At 45.7% G+C, this 19,149-nt stretch overlaps 1 protein-coding gene across 2 annotated transcripts in view; it reads left to right on the top strand.

Moving 5' to 3' along the window:
- The window catches only part of KIF25 (kinesin family member 25), a 79,487-nt gene extending 62,303 nt beyond the window's left edge, over positions 1 to 17,184 (top strand). The window contains exons 13-15 of one of the 2 annotated variants that reach the window (XM_048487162.1): positions 3,525 to 3,713; positions 12,519 to 12,674; positions 16,902 to 17,184. In XM_048487162.1, the coding sequence (XP_048343119.1) occupies positions 3,525 to 3,713; positions 12,519 to 12,674; positions 16,902 to 17,059 (503 nt within the window). In that variant the 3' untranslated portion in view covers positions 17,060 to 17,184. Of the gene's footprint in view, positions 1 to 3,524; positions 3,714 to 12,518; positions 12,704 to 12,948; positions 15,432 to 16,901 lie in introns of those variants that run through there. The other variant, XM_048487170.1, reaches the window with a different exon arrangement.
- The last annotated feature ends 1,965 nt before the right edge of the window (positions 17,185 to 19,149 follow it).

The raw sequence follows: 19,149 nt of genomic DNA, 5'->3' as shown, positions 1-19,149 counted from the left end.
TGCCCTGTGTGTGCCAAGCTGGAGGCCAGACGCCCTGTGTCCACTGACCCTGGAAATACACACCAAAACCATGAGCCCCGGAGGCGTCAGAGTGCACCTGCAACTCCAGGCCAGGCTCCAGAGGTGTCTGCCACAAGGAGATGCCGTTGAAGCTTCGGATGAAGGACAGCCAGACCTGCAGATCGTCTTTTAGGCCCCGGGAGACCCTGATGTGGTGGTCAGGGGACTTGCAGCCAGACAACGACCTCGCCAGCCGGGAGCAGAAAGCCCTGCCTGGCGCCACCACCCTGCAGGCGAAATTGAGGTGGCCCAGTAAGGACTGCACCAGGTGCACCCTGCATTTGCGCAGGGGGAGAATGGACTGAAGCAGGTTGGTTAAGGCCAGGAGTTTGTCATGAGGGAGTGTTGACGTGCCTAGGACCGTATCCAGGTGGATGCCCAGGTAGCTGAGGGCGGGGGTGGGGCCCTCCGTCTTGTTGGGGGCCAGGGGGACCCCCAGTTCGGCAGCCATTGTCTGGAAAGCCTGCAGGGCAACCTCGCACTCCCTGGTGCCCTGCTTGCCAATGAACAGGAAATCATCTAGGTAATGGGTCACCAGCCCGGAGGGCACCCGCTGCCTGAAGGCCCATTCGAGGAAGGTGCTAAAAGCCTCGAAAGCGGCACAGGCAAAGGAGCAGCCCATGGGCATGGCCTTGTCCACGTACCACATGCCCTGGAAGTGGATGCCCAGGAGCTCGAAATCCAGCGGTGAAATGGGCAGGAGCCGGAAGGCCGACTGGATGTCACATTTTGCCAAGGAGACACCTGTGCCGGCCTGCCTGATGAGACTGACGGCCTCGTCCAGGGTGGCGTACTGGACTGTGCAAAGCTCAGGGTCGATCTAATCGTTTACTGAGTCGCCCCGGGGGTAGGAGAGGTGCTGAATTAAACAAAACTCCCCCGGGGCCTTCTTGGGCACTACGCCGATGGGGGAGACCCGGAGGTTGGGGAGAGGCGGGTGGCTGTAGGGGCCAGCGATGCGACCGGCCCTGATTTCTTTATCAAGCTTATCGGCCACCACGCCAGGGTGATTGCGAACAGATTTTAAGTTGTTCGCCTGGTAGGCCTTCATGAGGCCGCGATAGGGAATCCTGAAACCTGTGGAAAAACCATCACCCAGCATGCGCGCCGCGCGCCTGTCGGGATAATGCTGCAGCCAGTCCAGCAGCACCCCCACCCGGACGGGTGTGGGGGCCAAATGCTGCAGCTGGGCGAGGAGTTCAGTGCTTCTGGGCGGCGGTAGCGCTGCCCTGGCCACTGGCTTCTATTTGGGAGGGCCCGGCGCCAGGGGACCGGGCTTGCCGAAAGGGGAGGCGGCCGGCTGGCTTAGGGCAGGCCACCCTGCTGTGATTTCCAGAACAGTTGGAGCAAACGTGCTCATACCTGCACTTGGGCCGCTGGCAAGCGCCTCTATTGAATTCCCAACAGAGCCCCTTGGCCCCTGCCCGCCCTTGGTAAGCCCTGGTGGACTTGTCCGGAAAGGAGGGCTCCGCGGCCCCTTTCATGGCAGGCTGGACCACGACCATCCATGTTTGGTCGTGGATGAGATCCCAGCGGAAACGGCTCTTATGGGAAGCGTTCTTGCGTATCGCCTCGTCGTAGGCTATGGCCGCGGATTTGCCGGCCAGTGCCCGGGCCCGCAGCACATAGGCCATGTGGGCCGCCAAGTGCCAAGCCCGCAGGGGGTAGGTGGCCCCAATGAGGGCTAGGTATTCGGTGAAACCCTGCAGCCAGTTGTTGAAATTCCGCTCGGCCGCTACTGGGTCCCTCCGTTTTTTGTCAGCCTTCCCGCCAGACAAGCCATGTTCCCCCTCCCGCCGAGGAAACCTGAAAATATCTAGGTAATACCCGTCGAGCGCCCGCTCCCGGAGCTTCCTGGGGAGATGGGACCCAGGAGGGTTGCCGCTGTTGTCAGGGGCCGGGCCAGGAGACGGCGCCTCCATCCCCCCCAGCGTCTCCGTTTTGCGAGCCAAGGGGGGAGAGCGGGCACCTTTTCCCCCTGGAACCAGAACTCCCCGCTAGCCTGCAAGTCATCGTCCTCAGTAGACTCACCCGATGATGAAGAGCTGGGAGACCGTCTGGAGGAGCGGTAACGCCTCGACGACCGCTTCTTCCTCCAGCCCTCTCGCTCAGAGGGACCGACGGACGCGTCCACCGACGTGGACGTGCTGACCGGTGGGGAGAGCTGGAGGTCCTCCACCGTTCCACTTGCGGTGTCCGCCCGCACCGCGCCAGCCGCCGCTGGCGCGGGGGGCTCGGATTCCCCTGCGCCGCAGGGGGTTCCAGATTCCCCGGCCACTCCGCCGAGGGCCTGGGAAAGGTGCAGCAGCGTGTCCGTCAGGTTCCGGACCAGGGTGGAATCGGGGCCTGGCTCGCTGGCAGGCCCGGGCCGGGGGACCGATCCGGCGCCGCCGAAAGTCGCAGGGAGAGCCTCCCCAGCCAGGGAGGACTGCTCCCCCAGTCCCATTGGCCTGCCCCTCCCGGTCGGGGACAGGCCCATGGCCGCGGCGGTGGCCGCCTGCGCGGCCGCTCCGATACGACCCACCACGGGGCCCTCGTTCGAAGTCCCTGGGCCGGTCTGAGCCCGGACCCTGTTGAGGAGGGCTCGGGCTCTGCCCGAAGGTGCCGGCCCCCCCGCGGGGAGCTCCTTGCTCTTGGCCCGCTTTGGCCCCATTCCAAATTGCGAGACCGGCCAACGACCAGAGGAAAGCAAAGAGAATGGAGAGGAAACGAAGGAAGGTGAGTAGAAATGGAAGCAAGAGAGAAGGAGAGTGAGAAAAGGCCGCAACCAGTCTCCTTCCGGGCCTTACACGAGACACCAACCAGCACTACCACGCCTTGCTGGGTCTCGCCGCCGGGAAGGGCGCGGACCGGGAGAGGCGTCCTTATATATCCCGGCTCCTCCCGCCTTTACGGCTGGGAGCCAATCATTGCACCCGGTTCTGCAGCATGCCGCCAAGCCATGCATGCCCCTTATTTTGCTACGTTGCTCACCCCGGCAGCAATGGCTGCCCCCGTTATTCGGGTGCATCTAATTTATCACATTAAATGATCATCATTGCCCTAACCTATACATTACACTGAACCTATACATCATTGCCCCCCCCCCCTTTAGCTCTTAACACCTGAGTCCTTCTACCTAATAGGACTCGCCACTCCCTCCCTCTTAGGGGAGGATTTAAAATTAGGGTATTTGGACGCCTCTTATTATTCTACTGCTGTTTTTTAAAGGTTTTAACCATATTTATTTGTACTGAGATTCATGTTGTACACCGCCCAGAGCCCCTTGGGATGGGGCGGTATAAAAGTTTAAATAATAAATAAATAAATAAATAAATAAATAAATAAATAAATAAATAAATAAATAAATAAATAAACTAACTAACTAACTAACTAACTAACTAACCTGTCCTTCCTAATGTGTCTTCTTTCATTGTTGTGGGTTAAATATCTTCATTTGTCTCTGTCATAACTTCCCTGGACAGGTGATTGTTCTAGTCAGAAGCAGAATAAAGAGCATTTCTTCAACTATCCACACTATGTGAAAGATGACAAACGCACCTATCCTTCCAGATCTTCTTCACCAGCTGAGTTTCTCACTGAATCTACAGAGAAGCACAAGCAAATGAGAACAAAACTTCAGTTGGTAGATTTGGCTGGCAGTGAATGTGTTGGTAAGTCAGCCTTGGAGGCAACACAGTTCCATGCTCATGGAGTTGAAAATCTAACTTGGAACTAATTTGTGTTTTGTTAATTTAGTTGGTTTATTTGTTTACTTCATTTTTACCTGGCTTTCTCCCTGATGAAGACCCAAAGTGGCTTATATAATTCTCCACTCCTCTGTTTTATCCTCACGAACCTGTGAGGTGGGTTAGATTGAGAATGTGAGACTGTGACAGCCACAAGACCTTCCAGCGAGCTTAAATGAAGTACACCCTGCTACAATAAGAATTTGTTCGGTCCAAGGGCTGTATCAGAAATGGTTGAATAGAGAAGTTAGTGCGGCAAGTGTTTAAAAGTTTCCTCCTACATCCTTTCTATGATTTCAATAGCTCCTCTGAAACTTTAGCTCGTTCCATGGAAATACAAAGACAGACATGAGTCTGGAACATATGCTTTTCGTTCTACAGAGCTTATTGTAACTTAACAAGGATTATTTAAATTATGAAAGAATCACGGGAGGAAAGCAACCTCTCCTAGCAACTTTTCTCTCATCTTCAAAGCAACCACATGAGTTTGATGGTTATCATTTTTAAAGTTAGAAATTCCATGAACTGTCCTCTGACTTGTATGTGGCCTTCATCTGCTACCAAATGAATACCATGAACTGCTTAGTTCTTCAAAGTACAACTACAGAGCTCCAAGTGAACTTGTAAAGCTTTTTTATATAAATAGGACTTGTTTCTAACTTGAGCTTACCTTTGGGGAGTGTGAGGAGCAACAGAATACCAAGGTGGTGTTTCGTAACTCTTACCTTCCTTAATTCCCAGTTATGAATAGATGCAAGGGTAAACTTAAGTTCCAGCTATCTGCTGGATCAGACTAGTGATTCATCTACTCCAGTGTCCAGTTTCACCCAACAGCCAACCAGTTGCTCTGGAGGGCAAACAGGGTACAATGGCAAAGGCCTTCCCCCTGCTGCCGCCTCTCAGCACTGGTATTCAGAGGTTTTCTGCCTTTGAATAAGAAAGCTCCCTTCATTCACCATGTCAAGTATTCATTGATGGATTTCTCCTCCATGAATTCGTCTACCTCTCTCTTAAAGCTGTCTGAGCTCATGGCTATCACTACCTCCCCTACCAGTGAATTCCTCAGTTTACTCATTGATTTAAGAAGTATTTCCTTTTGTCTGTCCTGCAACTATTTCTAGAATTCTAGGAGAGGGATAAAAAGCTCCCTCTATCCCCTTCATAACCATATCCATAATTTTAGAAACCTCTGTCCCCTTAACTGTCTTTTTTTATACATTGAAAGGTACAGTCAGTGTGAGGGTACTTGAAGTGATCTAGGTTTACAACTTTCTCCCCTTCCGTCATCACCCTTATTTCACTCTCCTTCTCCAGGTCTGCATCCTGGTTTTATCTACAGAAAATGGCACCTGAACCAAGAACTGAAATTGTGTTCCCCACCCCACAAGCATTTGACACCCATCTTTTGAATAACTACAATAATATTAACTCAGAAATGCAAGTCAATCTCCTTTTTAAAATGCCACCTTCCTTGCTTCCACTGATGCAAATTGGTTATCACGTTCAGGCTGGCTCCAGTGCACAGCACACAGTGTCTGGCTCAAAGCACAGCAATGAGGGGCATACTGTATTTGGCAGAACCTAATGCTAGCTGCTGTTCCCAGGAGTGCCAGGCTGTGTTACAGTAGCTCCACTCAGGAAACAAAACAATGGAACCGGGCCACTCACAAGATTGAGGTTCCACGCCCTGAAGTTCTTAGCTGGAGTCCACAGATGGCTGTCATGCACAAACTGCAAGGTTGACAAATATGAAAATGTTAATGTTAGCTTGCTGAATGAGCTTTTGGAGAGATGCACAACAATATTTGCTCCAAATCACAAATCAAGTCCCTTACCTTGCTGCAGATGCACCTTGCTTGCCTTTGCTGATGTAAATTGGTCCATGATGTAATCAGAGTTCGTCTTTCCAGGTCCTTTTCTCTCCATACTCATCAAAGTGAGATCACAGGGTCTGCCTTGATCTTTTTAGGCTGTCAAGGGAGTTAGTGTTAGCTTGCTGAATGAGTTTTTGGAGAACTATACAACAATATTTGCTCCAAAACACAAATTAAGCCCTTCACTGTTACAAATGTCCTCACCTGCCTACACCAATGCAAATTGGTCCATGGTGTGATCAGTCTCCATCTATTCAGGTCCTTCTCTCTCCACACTCAGCAAAGTGAGATCGTAGGGTCTGCCTTGATCCATGGTGGCTGTCAAATATGAAGGTATTAGCCCTAGTTTGCTGAATTAGTTTTTGGAGAACTGCACAGCAATATTAGCTCCAAAACACAAATCAAGCCCCTTACCTTGTTGCGGATGCACACTTCTTGCCTTTACTGATGCAAATTTGTTGATGATGTCATCAAAATCAGGTTTTTCTGTCCCTTCTCTTTACACACTCATCAGAGCAAGATCACAGAATCTGCCTTGACCCATGGAAGTTCTCAAATATGAAAGTATTAGTTTTAACTTGCTGAATGATCTCTCATAGCTGGCAATGGAAACTGTAGTGGTTGCCATTATCTGAATGGTGACACAAAGACTGGGGAAGACACTTTCATCTCCATACTAAATAATACATTTGAGAAGTTCTTCAGGTCTTGATATTTTCAGGTTGTCCTGTCTTGACAGCAACATTTTGCAATTCAAAAAATTTTAATGTAGCTGCTGCCCATCCACATCACAGCTGTAGAAGGCACACAGACTCTCACATTTCTTCTTTAGGGCAGCTGTGTCAGCACCATAACACAATCCCTCAGTGTTGAGAAGGAGTCAAGCTTGGCGTCAATGCTGTACAAATGAGTGAACCTTTGTCCACTTCGCTGTGAAGACGGTTGAGTGTTCTCTTCACGACTCTTTCCATTTCCCCCTTAGCTGTTAACCCAGCATTTCTCGATTTCTCATCAAACATTCATTTCTTTAGTCTGTGACATCTTTCAACTTAAACATTGCATTCTTGACATGGCCCAAATCCTTTTTGAATGACTCACTGACCAAAACTTATCCTCAAAATGATCTCAGAAAGCTTTCAAATCCACGGCAGCATTGTGCAAGTTCATGCTAGGATCTGTAGCCTCTTCTGAATATGGTCAGTGCAAATAAGCACACTGTCCCCAAACTCTAGCAAAGTTAGAAAATCATAAGTCAATCCGTAGTTGTATAGCAACCTCTCATCCCTTCTTGTATCACTGGCCTCATGTTCTTTGTCTATCATTTCCTGGAGAACGTGAAGGATCTCCTCGAGATACTTGTTGATTGACCTCATTGTTAGTGTCCTTGCACTCCACATGGTTTCAGACTCTGACTTAATAACAGGCACAGCATCTTTGAGGTTTTCCCAGTTCTGTGTTAATGAGAGAGAAAAATACATAGAGAGCACCAATGGTTCCCAAAAATTTGACCATCATTATACCTTGTTTGGCTGTATGCATAGCCACCAAGTTCAGTGAGTGATTCTCAAAGTTCACAAACATGGTCAGGTGGTTTTTCTCATTCTTTGATGAGCACCACTGTGACAATCTCTTGCTTCTTCCAAGATTGAGCTCTATATGATGACATCCTTGCTGGACAAATTACAAATTAAACCCATAATATTCACATCCACTTGGGCACTGTCCTAATCAACACTACAAACAGTAATGAAAGGCCCCCACTCTTTGAAAAACCACAAAAATAATATTTAAAAAGGTGTTTGGTATTATGCATTGCTAAGTGTTTTCACTCAGGGACTTGTGATGTGGCCCTAAGACAGTTACCTCTGAAGCAGTCGCTGCTAAAAAACAGCTTAACACTTACTTGACATGGTTTTGTTGTGGGAAAGGAAGACCTAAAAGTCAATTATTCGTCTCTTCTTTAAGATGTTTCCAGTAGTGAGTGACACAGCTTAATATGCTGAAGATTAACAATGAGCAATGATTAACAATGAAGTATGTTTCTTTTTTTTGTCACCATCACAGAGCTACTCCAGCAGCCTTTTAGCAAAGAAAGCAATAGACATGAAGAGTGATATATCAGTGAAGGCTCATGAGCTATTGTACTTCACTAAGTCTGCTATTACTAGTGCAAAGTGCCTACAAATCTTGCAGAAAAGCAGTTTTTGATGCCCAACCATTAGTTTTCAGAATATGTCACCATCAGTAATGATAAAAGGGATATAATCCAGAAATTCATTAGAGATGTCTTGACTCTATCATAAACATTGGTGCATAGAACTCATTCTTGGCTTCAAATGAGCATCTTTTTGTCACACTGATGTAGAGGCTGGTTTGAATATTTACAGTTACTACAGCATTTACACTAACCACAAGGCACCTTCACAGATCTCCTAAGACTTTCATGTTTAGCATGAAGAAATGCATTGTGGTAGAACCATCCTTGGTGAATTTAAATTACCCTCCCTCTAGAACAGTGGTTCTCAACCTTCCTAATGCCGCGACCCTTTAATACAGTTCCTCATGTTGTGGTGACCCCCAACCCTAACATTTATCCATTTTACAGATGGAGAACACTGATGCACAGAGCCTTAGGCGACCCCTGTGAAAGGGTCGTTCGACCTCCAAAGGGGTCGCGACCCACGGGTTGAACCACTGCTCTAGAACAACCAAAAATAAAATCCACACAACATAAGCCTTAGCCAAAAATAGGACCCCCTCCCCATCTAAGGAAGGCCAGTTGAAACTCTAACCTCAAACAAAATCCACAGTATGCTTATGCACAAGCCTTAGACAAAATGAAACCTCCCCCCCTCCAGTGCTCTGGCCTTTGCCTCAAAGGAGCTTTCTCCCCAGGGGCCATGACCCAGCCCTCTAGCCAAGGCCTGCAGCCAGCCAGTTCACACTACACACACACACACACACACACACACACACACACACTCCAAGGTTGCAGTGCTGGTACCATTAAGCATAAATCATGCACATAAACTTGGCAAGCAGGCCAGTGCTCTTTCTTCTCCCCCCTACAGACCCAAGTGGTGCCTCACCACCACCACCACCACCACCACCCCCGGTTCAGATGCTAAAGACTCTTGATTTGACTTACCAGCCACAGCAACAATTCCTGTACGATTCCATCACCATGTAGAGAACTCCAGCCATCAACACCATGTCACAGCCTTCAACAACAGCCTTCAGCACCGCCTTACTCTCATGTAGCAGCTTACTCTGGGCCCATAACCTGTAACAGAGTTGAGTTTATGCTAGAGAAAGTCTGTTACAGAGGCCAGCAAGGTTCGGCTAAACACTGACTGAGCATAGCTGAAAGCAATTACCACTGCACACAGAAGTTTAACTGTGAGGAAAAACTTTATCAACAGTGCAGATATTTACAGTGCATACAGGAGCTCAAACAGCAAACGGGCAGCATGCCCTGCAGCAATAGGTAATCCCTAAGAGCTAGTGCTGGTAAGCAAGCACTTCTTTTATATAACAAGTAACCAATCATAATGAAGAACAGCTGACTTGTTTCAGCTGGTTCTGACAAGGTGCTGGGAGGAGCAGCTGTCAGACTAGATCAGTTTGATCTACTTGTCTGCTCTCAAGATGTGTACAGGTATTTTGGATACTGTAACACACCAGACCACACATGCTGGACAGCAGCAGCCCAGAAAGATCACAGTACAGTGAGCTCAGACCCAGCAGCAAGACTGAGTGGGCTGTGTACATGGGCAGTTTGAACTGCAACAACTGCCCAGAGTTGCTCTTCACTGGTGAAGAAAGATCACATGCGTGCGCTCCCTGACCTTGTCCCTGGTCCCAGTCTCCTCCTTGTCCCTCGCCTTTCATTACATTAAAGCAGGGTGGTGGTGGTGAGAGAAAATAGCTAGCAAGCAACCAGGAGGAGACTGGGTGTGCTCCTTCCCTGGCCTCGTCCCTGCCCCCAGTCTCCTCCTGACCACTCACCTGGAATGTAAACATAATTCAATTTAAAGGAAACTTTTTGGGCACTTCTTTGGCGGGTGAGGGGTGAATAACCCATGTTTCTCCTTTCCCTCCCCATCACTGCCTAAGAAGTGCCCAAATAGTTTCCTTTAAGTTGAATTATGTTTAACTATGTTCCTGGCGAACAGCCTGGGAGGAGACTGGGACCAGGGACAAGGCCAGGGGGGCACCCCTCCCTCGACCTTGTCCCCATCCCCAGTCTTTTCCCAACTGCTCACCTTAAAATAAGAACCCTGGCTTGCCCCACCCACGCTACACCCCTGTTTAATCAGGGAGATGTCCTCCTTTACCTCCTCACCATTCAATCCAAGTGCTGAAAGGGTTACATTGGTGCCAGTGCAACCATTGTTGTACAAAGTGGTACAGTCGCCGGTGCAGAGAGACTTACCCTAGCAGAGAGACCTACCCTGGCAGGGAAGTGCTATGGCACAGGAGCCAGGAAGTGTTCTTCAATGCCGTCACTCCTGTGCTACAGGAGGCTGTGCCAGTGTCCCAGGGGTGGATTTTCAGCCTGGGAATGTCCTCTACACCAGTGGTTGTCAACCTGGGGATCAGGACCCCTTTGGAGGTCGAACAACCTTTTCACAGGGGTCGCCTTAGACTCTCTGCATCAGTATTCTCCAACTGTAAAATGAAAAATGTTAGGGTTGGGGGTCACCACAACAGGAGGAACTGTATTAAAGGGTCGCGGGATTAGGAAGGTTGAGAACCACTGCTCTACACAGACAGCATTTTTCATGCTACTCTACCACACACACACATGAATTGGACTGTTATTCTTATTCTCATGTTTTAGCCTCCTCCCATAAATATTTTCCAAAGAATTTAACACACCTCTTCTGCTCTCGTCAATTTTCTCCCAGAAGTTAATTTAAAAGTTGATTTGCCACCTTTAAGATATTAAGTGGCTACTGGCCAGCAGCCTTGTTCCCTTTGGGATCAAGTGAAGCCAATCTCTTTTGTACAAGGCTTGTCCCAGGAAGATCCCCAGTTACTGCTGATTAGTCTCACTTTCACAATTGCAAACCATCGGCAAATGCCTGCAATTTAATAATAGTTTAAAAATGTCAGTGGCAGATCAAATACTTGTTAAAAGCACATTTATTCAGTATAGCTACTATATTTCCTTTGTGAAAAATTATACTAGTACGGATGTTGATGCATTGTGTAATCATTTCCTGTTTTATTTGGCTTCCCATCCCCAAGGGGCTGTTGCTGCTGCTTCAAACACAATCCTTTCAGAAACCTGATTATTTATGTCTTAAAAGACAAGCTGCCTTAGCAAGAAAAGCCATTCAATCAAATGTAGCTTTCCAGAAATAATGTTTTGAAAACTGAAGCTAAGTCATGAAAGAGCTCTTTACATTGCTGCCAAAAGTTCTTTTCCTGGTCTTGGTTAGCATTTATTGTATTTTTTTAAAAGAACTTTTCGATATACATGTTTTATTTGTTGTAGGCTTCAAAATGTCATTTTGGCTAATTATGTTTCTAAGAGATACTATATACTTTTACCTCCTCAACTTGTTATTCCATCTTAGGGTGAATGTTAGCTTTCAGTGAAATTCTATTCTATGGTAAATGCCAACCTTCTCCACGTGTGAGTACATTCAGATGAAGTAACATCAGACAATTTAATATGTAAAATCAAAAATACTGTGGCAATGAGGCCTCTGCATAAGCAGCACTTTTAAATGGGTTTATTTAAGATGTACGTGTTATTCCTCTAGCTTAATAATTCTGCAGGCAGCCTTCTAGAATAACTGCATTATATTTTACCTTGCAGGCAAACTACCTGTCATTTAGAAAGTAACACAAGTTACTTTGTTGTCTTTATGTCAGCTCAAAATTTAAATATTTAACATTTTAAAGAACATTATCTCATTTTCTAATAGTAGAGGCTTAAAGAAAACCTGCCCTAGTTCTCGAATTTCTCAGATTTTTTTAAAAATATTCCTAACATTTTCATAAAGAAAAAGATTTTTAATTAATAAACGTTTTGCTTAGTGTAAAGGCTGTATTTTGTAACTGCATGCTGTTGTCATGTTTGGATGTAATAGATGGGAAAATAATGAACTGAATTGAACCCTATAGTCTTACAACGTCTCTGCATTTTATTGTGGTAATACTTCAGTACCAGAGCATTCCACCATTGGACGCAGCTCACACACTGGTCCAGCTGGCCTCTATATCAGTGCACAGCTTGTCCAGTCAGTTTTTCTGGAGTCTTAATTTATTTAATTACTAGCAGACCCGGCCACGCTTTGCTGTGGCTCAGCCTACCTTCGCGGTTCTCGAAGGGGGACGGCTGGCTTCCTCCTTCCTCACCTCCATTGGTGGCTTTCTCCGGCTGACTGTGTAGTTCCCTGCCCGTCCCATCCCTTCCTGTCCCGCCCCGACCCCGTTTAGGGGCGGGACTGGGTTGAATCAGCTGGGGCTCTGTTGTTCCGGACAGTTGGTGGTTCCCTACCAGGCCACGGCCCCACATCTCAGAAAACCCATAGCAGCCTATTGCAGTATTATTTATGGTAGAACTGAGTGGGAAGCCATGACCCCTCCCCCTGGAGCAAACACAATGTTGCATGGACTTGGAAAAGGGGGTGGAGAGATTTTGCATCGAAAAGCCAAGTTCTAGAATATGCTGAATTGAGGCTCTTAGCATATACACAGTCTACCAGTGTGCCTGCACAGATGACCATAAAAAGAACATGTTAGAGGTAAACTTAGCTGTTTACTCCTTGTCTGATGTGTATTCAGGTGTCTGAATATGGTAAAGAAGCCTTGTCTAAACTTATTGATTTTTTTTCTCTAGGTATGTCTGGTGTGACTGGGGCAGTCCTAAGAGAAACCTCCTTCATTAATCGCAGCTTGTCTGCTCTGGCAGATGTACTTGGAGCAATATCAGAACATTGCCCTCACGTTCCCTATCGAAACAGCAAACTCACACATTTACTCCAGGACTCCATTGGTGATTATAGCCTTTTCCTATACAATAACATCATTTTATTTGTATTGTCGAAGGCTTTCACGGCCGGAATCACTTGGGTGCTGTGTGGTTTCCGGGCTGTATGGCCGTGTTCTAGCAGCATTCTCTCCTGACGTTTCGCCTGCGTCTGTGCCTGGCATCTTCAGAGGATCTGAAGATGATCCTCTGAAGATGCCAGCCACAGACGCAGGCGAAACGTCAGGAGAGAATGCTGCTAGAACACGGCCATACAGCCCGGAAACCACACAGCACCCAAATCATTTTATTTGTTTAGCAAATTTTACCTGGCCTCTGAACCAAATGTTTCAAAGGCAATTTCTAGACCAAAAAAATCTGTTTGAAAATGCAGTACATAGGCAACCATATCAATAAGATAGCAGCCAAGAAAAAAAAATGCTGTTCAAGTCAGTACATTCAAGAACACTTGCACACACTCATGTATACAAAAACCTGAATGCCATTTCAGCAGAAGGACTGGTAAATATTTTAAAAATAGAATGAATGAATCAAAAACTTTTTAAAATGATTCAAAGAAGTATATTCTGAAAGGAGGAGAGTCCTCACTTATTTAATCAATTCATAAATTTATTTAATCAATCCAGTCATTTATATTCCACCTTTCTCCCCAATCAGGACAGCAAAGGGTTTGCTGACAGTGTGTTACCCAATGACATTGATGAGAAAATAATGAACCCTGACAAGGTTACCCAATGACATTTCATGGCTTAGCAGGCATTCAAAACTGAGTCTTCAGATACTTCTTCAACACTCTTAATCATTGCCCTACACTGGCACTACTCCTGTTCTTATTTTAGGTTACTTAAGATTTCCATGGTCATAGTCTGTGCTTTGAATTGTTGTTGGAGACAACAGGCAACCAGTGAAATTATTTTAAACCTGAATAAATAAGATGGTGTCCACCAGCAACCTTGTGCTTGTATTCTGTTCTGCTTGAAACTTTTGAGCAGCCATCAGAAACAACTCCACACAACTATGTGTTGCAATAGTGCAGCCTCATTATGATCAAAGTCTGCGTGCCTGTGGCTAGATACAGCCCACCAACTACCAAAGCTGGGCAAAGGCATTAGGAGCCATAGTAGAGATTTGTGTTTCCACCTGTAGATATGAATCTAATAGTGCCTCTCAGCTGTTAATTTAGAAACAGGCTGACTGTTAATCCCTAGCTGTTTGTGTTATTAACCAACAGGACCTCCATCTTGTCTTTCTTTTCTTTTTTCTTTGCTGCCAAGTCACAGCTGACTTATGGCAACTCTGTAGGGTTTTCAAGGGAAAAATGTTTGGAGGGGGCTTTCTATTGCCTGCCTCAACCTCACAACCCTAGTATTTCTCAAAAGTCTCCCAGCCAAATCCTAACCACAGTTAAGATGAGAGTGTGTGACTGGCCCAAGGAAACTTCCATGGTATCAGAGGCGTATGGGGCCCAGATTGCGCCCGGAGTCAAAGCCTCCTCCGAGCACCCCCCACCTGCGCTGTGGTGCCCCTTCCCCACACATTCCCCCCAAAGCCCCACTTACCTGAGCCAGCGGGGGATTTTCTCACGCTGAGGCTGCTACTTGGGCAGGAAAGAGAAGCTGACTGTGCAGCGGCCAGCCCCTCTTCCCTGCCCAGCAGCACCCGCAGAGTGTGCGAGGGACAGGGAGAGAAGCCTGCCAGCTTCTCTTCCCATCTCTGCATGGTGCACCCACAGCATCCCTGGCACTGCGGGTACAAAGACTGGAAGAGAAGAGAAGCTTGTTGGTGCACCCACAGTGGCAGAGAAGCTGCAGGTGAGGGGAAGAGAAGCCAGCAGGTTGCTCTCCCCGTCTCTGCACAGTGCACCTGCGGCTTCCCTGGTGCTGCGGTTGCAGGCACAGGAAGATAAGCCCGTCCCTGCACCTGCAGTGCCAAAGAAGCTGTGAGTGAGGGGAAGAGAAGGCTGCTCCTCCACTGACTGAAAGGAAAGGAGGCGGCTGCAGCTGGAGCTCCAGCAGCGCCCACACCATTTCCCTTGCCCACGTTGTCCCCTCCGACAATGTGGGTAGGCTGAGGGAGGGGAAGGCATCTAGTCTCATGGGGGGCTGATTTTGCGCCCCCATGTGACCAGATTAGTTGTGCCCGGAGACATGGGTTACCCCATGTCCCCGGGCAGATACACCACTGCATGGCATGAATGGGAATTTGAACCTGGGTTCCCAAAGTCCTGGTCCGATACCTTAACCACTGCACCACACTGGCTTCCATCTTGTCAGTAATGAAAATTAATCACTACCTCCAGTTCAGAACATTCATTGTTCAATATTTTTATTAAGTTCAAAATTCCTCTTTTTGCTAGAAGATGCACTAAATTTTGCTTTAATGTCTGGCAGCATCCTTGAGACATTTAACATTTCTGTGATAAACAGAAGTTCAATAGCAAAGATTTTGACTATCTTTGAATTTTCTTGCCAAGAAAAACAGCATTTGTTGAAGTTCAGTGTGCCTTGCCCCACCACAAAAAAAAAAAGTTGAGGAGCCTGTCGCTCTTTATTTCTTAGCATTTTGGCCAAATAAATTGATTTTCTGAACAGCCTTTGTGACACTAGCATGTTTTTAATCATTCTGAAGGCATATATGTTTCTCTGTATTGGAAAATTTTATCCTTTAGTGGCACTTATGTTATGAAGTCATTTATGGTATCTTCCATGGGAATGTTTTGTGCAAATCCTGAATGCTGAAGCTTGGAATAAAGAATTGAACATATGTCAGGAGTGCTTTGATTGTGTGTTTCTGCATTGCAAGGGGTTGGACTTGATGGTCCTTGGGGTCTCTTCCAACTCTATGATTCTATGAATTAAGGATTTATTTGCTACTTAAACTGCAGTTTTCACTGTTCAGAAAAACCATATTTTAAAAAAAATTAGTAAGATTTCTGTCTTTGATCTTGATCTAGTATCTTTTTAAAGCCCCTTTTCAGTTATAGTACCATCATTGTTTAAATCTCATTCTAGAACCTATTCTTTTCTCATAATTCTTCTCTGTCACCAGTACCCATACAAATACATCCATGCGTACCTATACAAATACATCCATGTACAGCTATGTGTATAAAATGCTGTCAAGTCACAACTGATTTATGGTGATCTTCTATGGTTTTCAAGGCACGAGACTGTTCAGAGGTGGTTTGCAGTTTCCTGCCCCTGTGTAGGCTGAAAGAGTTCTGAGAGAACTGTGAATGGTCCACAGTCACTCAGCAAGCATCCTGTGGAGGAGCGGGCAATGAAACTTGGTTTTACAGATTAGAATCCCACCACTTTTAACCATTACATCATGCTGGCGCTCTCTACAGAAGAAGAAAAGTTTGGATTCATGTCCCCCTTTTTCTTCTGTAAGGAGATTCAAAGAGGGTTGCAAATTCCTTCCCTTCCTCTCCCCATCACAGACACCTTGTTTGGTAGGTGGGGCTGAGAGAGTTCTGAACGAACTGTGACTGGCCCAGGAATGTAGAAGTGTGGAACCAAATCTTTCACCACCCTCCCATCCCAGTTTTGGGAACCCACAATTTGACAGGTGGAGTCTGGGAATTTCTGGTAGGGCTCCTAAACTCCAAGGTCGAATCCCCACTGAGGATTAGATGCATGATACTCACAGAAAATATCCAGGTTTGGTGCAAACGTCCTCACTGCTTTCCTGGCGATCACAGTTCTGGTGCTCCTTGTCTGAGTTATCAGGGATCTGGTTGAAAGCAGATCTTTTGAAAAACGCTGTGAAGAATCCGGATCGGAGGGGAGCTTCAGCAACTGCATTTTATGCTTTTCTAAAAAGTTACAAATCAGAAAGAAGGGATCACCACTCCAAATGCAACACAGTTTTAGTTAGAAGTAACTCGGCATTTCTGAGAGTAATAACATTGTTTGTATTATCCAATAAATGAATGATGGCAATCCTAGGCTGAACAGCTAGTGTGGAAGCAACTAGTGTTCGATAGTACTGTAAGTTTTAAAGGAATCCAGTACAAAATAGAAGGATGGTACACTTTAAGCTGGGAGATGTTAAATTGTAACTCTACCTTTTAGTTTATGCTGAATAATGGCTATCCTGTTCCCTTTTCCACCAATAAATGTTTTGTGAAATTGATACAGTCCTGCTTTTGTCTGTTGGACAATTCATCCTGTTACCATTTTGCAAAATATTGAACTATCAATGAAAATATTTCTTGTTTATTTTCCTTAGGTGGTGATGCAAAATTACTGCTAGTATTGTGTGTCTCCCCCAGCTCAAAATACATAACAGAATCTCTGCAGACCCTGGGATTTGGAACACGAGCAAGGCAAGTTCAGCGAGGGCAGGCCAGGAAGAGAAACCAACCTGGGCTGAGCAAGTCCAAATAAAAAGCAAGAGCCCCGTGGGTCAAAGTATTATTAATGAGTTCGACAAACTGAACTCTATCTTGTTTTTGTAAAGATGTAAACTGCCAGTTCAAATAAACACTCTTCAGTATGTCATTAGCAACCAATAAATTTGCTGGGCAATATCTTTATTCCAACAATAATAGCAGGATTATCAACATGCTACCACATGGGGAAGGTGGATGAGCTCGTCTGTTGCAGTGGACGAATCTTTGTGTGTATTTGTGTTAAGTGCCATCAAGTTTCTTCCAACATACGGCAACATTCTAAATCAATGTCTTCCAAATGTCCTATCATCAGCTGAGGACTGAGATGAGCTTGCGCAAAATTTGCAGTGCTTGGAAAGTCAGGTTTCAAAGTACTGCAGAGTGCTTTGTGCTTTGCATGGTTAATGAAAGTAAGATAAACTATCCAAACAAGACCAATATGTAGAATTTTATTTGCACAATTTGTACAGATTGAAGGCTTCATTTTTTCTTCATACAACATTTTGACTGAGAGCTTGGGTTTCTTCACACAGCCCAGTACATGTGAACACAATCAGTGTATCTCAAATTGACGATGTGGGGCCAGGATCGCGTCTCTGGTCCTACACAGCTGAATTAGTTTAAGAAAAACTTAAAGTTAGAAAACACCCAAGAAGCAATTTTGAAACAGAAGATAAGTTTACTGGACAGCATAAGTGTCCGACCAGGGTGTCCCCTTAAGGGTAAGAGGCACACCCTTGATACAAAGGGACCAATTTTTATAGACGCAAAAATACAAACGTCACACAATCATCATCATAAGATTTACGTACATAGTCCATACCTCTTTCACGTGCTACAAGCATGTATGTTCAAATCCTATTGGATAGAACTGTCTCCTGGTCACATGAAGACAGCCTCTTATTCTACGTATTACATTCCTTCTGTTACTCAAACTGTTAGCGCATGCTCTCTCTCTGTCTGTCCATATGCAAAGGACTGTAATAAAACTAGCCTCTGCTTTCAAGAATAACCTGTTTTCTTAGTTTTGCTCCCAGAGAGAGATATGTCCTTAAGGTATGCAGGATTCCTTAGGATCATAAAACTTCCCTGTTCCCCAGTTTGAAATGTTAAAACATTTAAAAGATTTTACATACATTGATTCTAACACAATAGAATTATGGTAAAATACAAATACATGTGAATCTCTCATTATCATTTCTGTGTTCATTCAACTATATAGAAAAACACTTTTTCCTATTTTAACTAATCACATTCTATAGCTATTCTAACAAAACAAAGTTATAAAATGCGTATGTCTGATGTCACGTTGGCCCTCAGTGACAAGATACTAAAGATGTTATCTTGCTTGCCTGCATAATCACTAGCAAGCCAGTAACATTCCTTTTGATCTACTGCAAAACATGTAGGCTTCTGACCTGTTGGAGACAAGCAAACCTGCTGTCTCTTTACACAGAAACCATTTTGATTCTTCAAATCTTTGGTTCAGGCAACTTCCATGTTTCTTGATTAAATACAAATTTATAGACATTCTGGCCCGTCCCCACAACGAGTAACCATATCTGCAGTGCCTAAGACGCTGAATTCAGGGAGAAAGAATGATCCTTCACAGACCTCCTAAATGTTGCCTAAAATGGTTACTTTTATTTTTCTCACAAGAAATTTCGTCCAGAAGAAGAATTAGCCCTTTCTTTGGAACCTGGGCTAAGAATTTGCCTTTAGATGTAAATTCCCTTCCTGGCTAGAGTAGAGACCCGTCTGTCCAATACTCCCTTCCTAACAATACCACAGGCTTTCACAGACACTAAACACATCTGCTGTATCTGGAACTCGGAATTGAACTCCTTCTAATCCTTTCAAAACTCTGTCTCCTTCTAAAACTCCACCCTCCTTCTAAAACTCCACCCACAGCCTATCTCTCTCACACTCAGGATCTCTGAGGGATTAACACTTTAGATTTGAACTTTTCTGCCTCTGCCTGCTTCTTAGGGCTGTCACAGTCCCAACCAACTGAACAGGTTGGCACTTGGCACCATCTGACCTTGTCACGCTAACATAGACTCCAAGTCAAAATGGATGTGAGAG

The sequence above is a fragment of the Sphaerodactylus townsendi genome, linkage group LG01 (genome assembly GCF_021028975.2).
Source record: "Sphaerodactylus townsendi isolate TG3544 linkage group LG01, MPM_Stown_v2.3, whole genome shotgun sequence".
Lineage (NCBI taxonomy): Eukaryota > Metazoa > Chordata > Lepidosauria > Squamata > Sphaerodactylidae > Sphaerodactylus > Sphaerodactylus townsendi.
The sequence above is the reverse complement of the archived record's forward strand: the minus strand, read 5'-3'. Positions and strand labels throughout refer to the sequence as shown.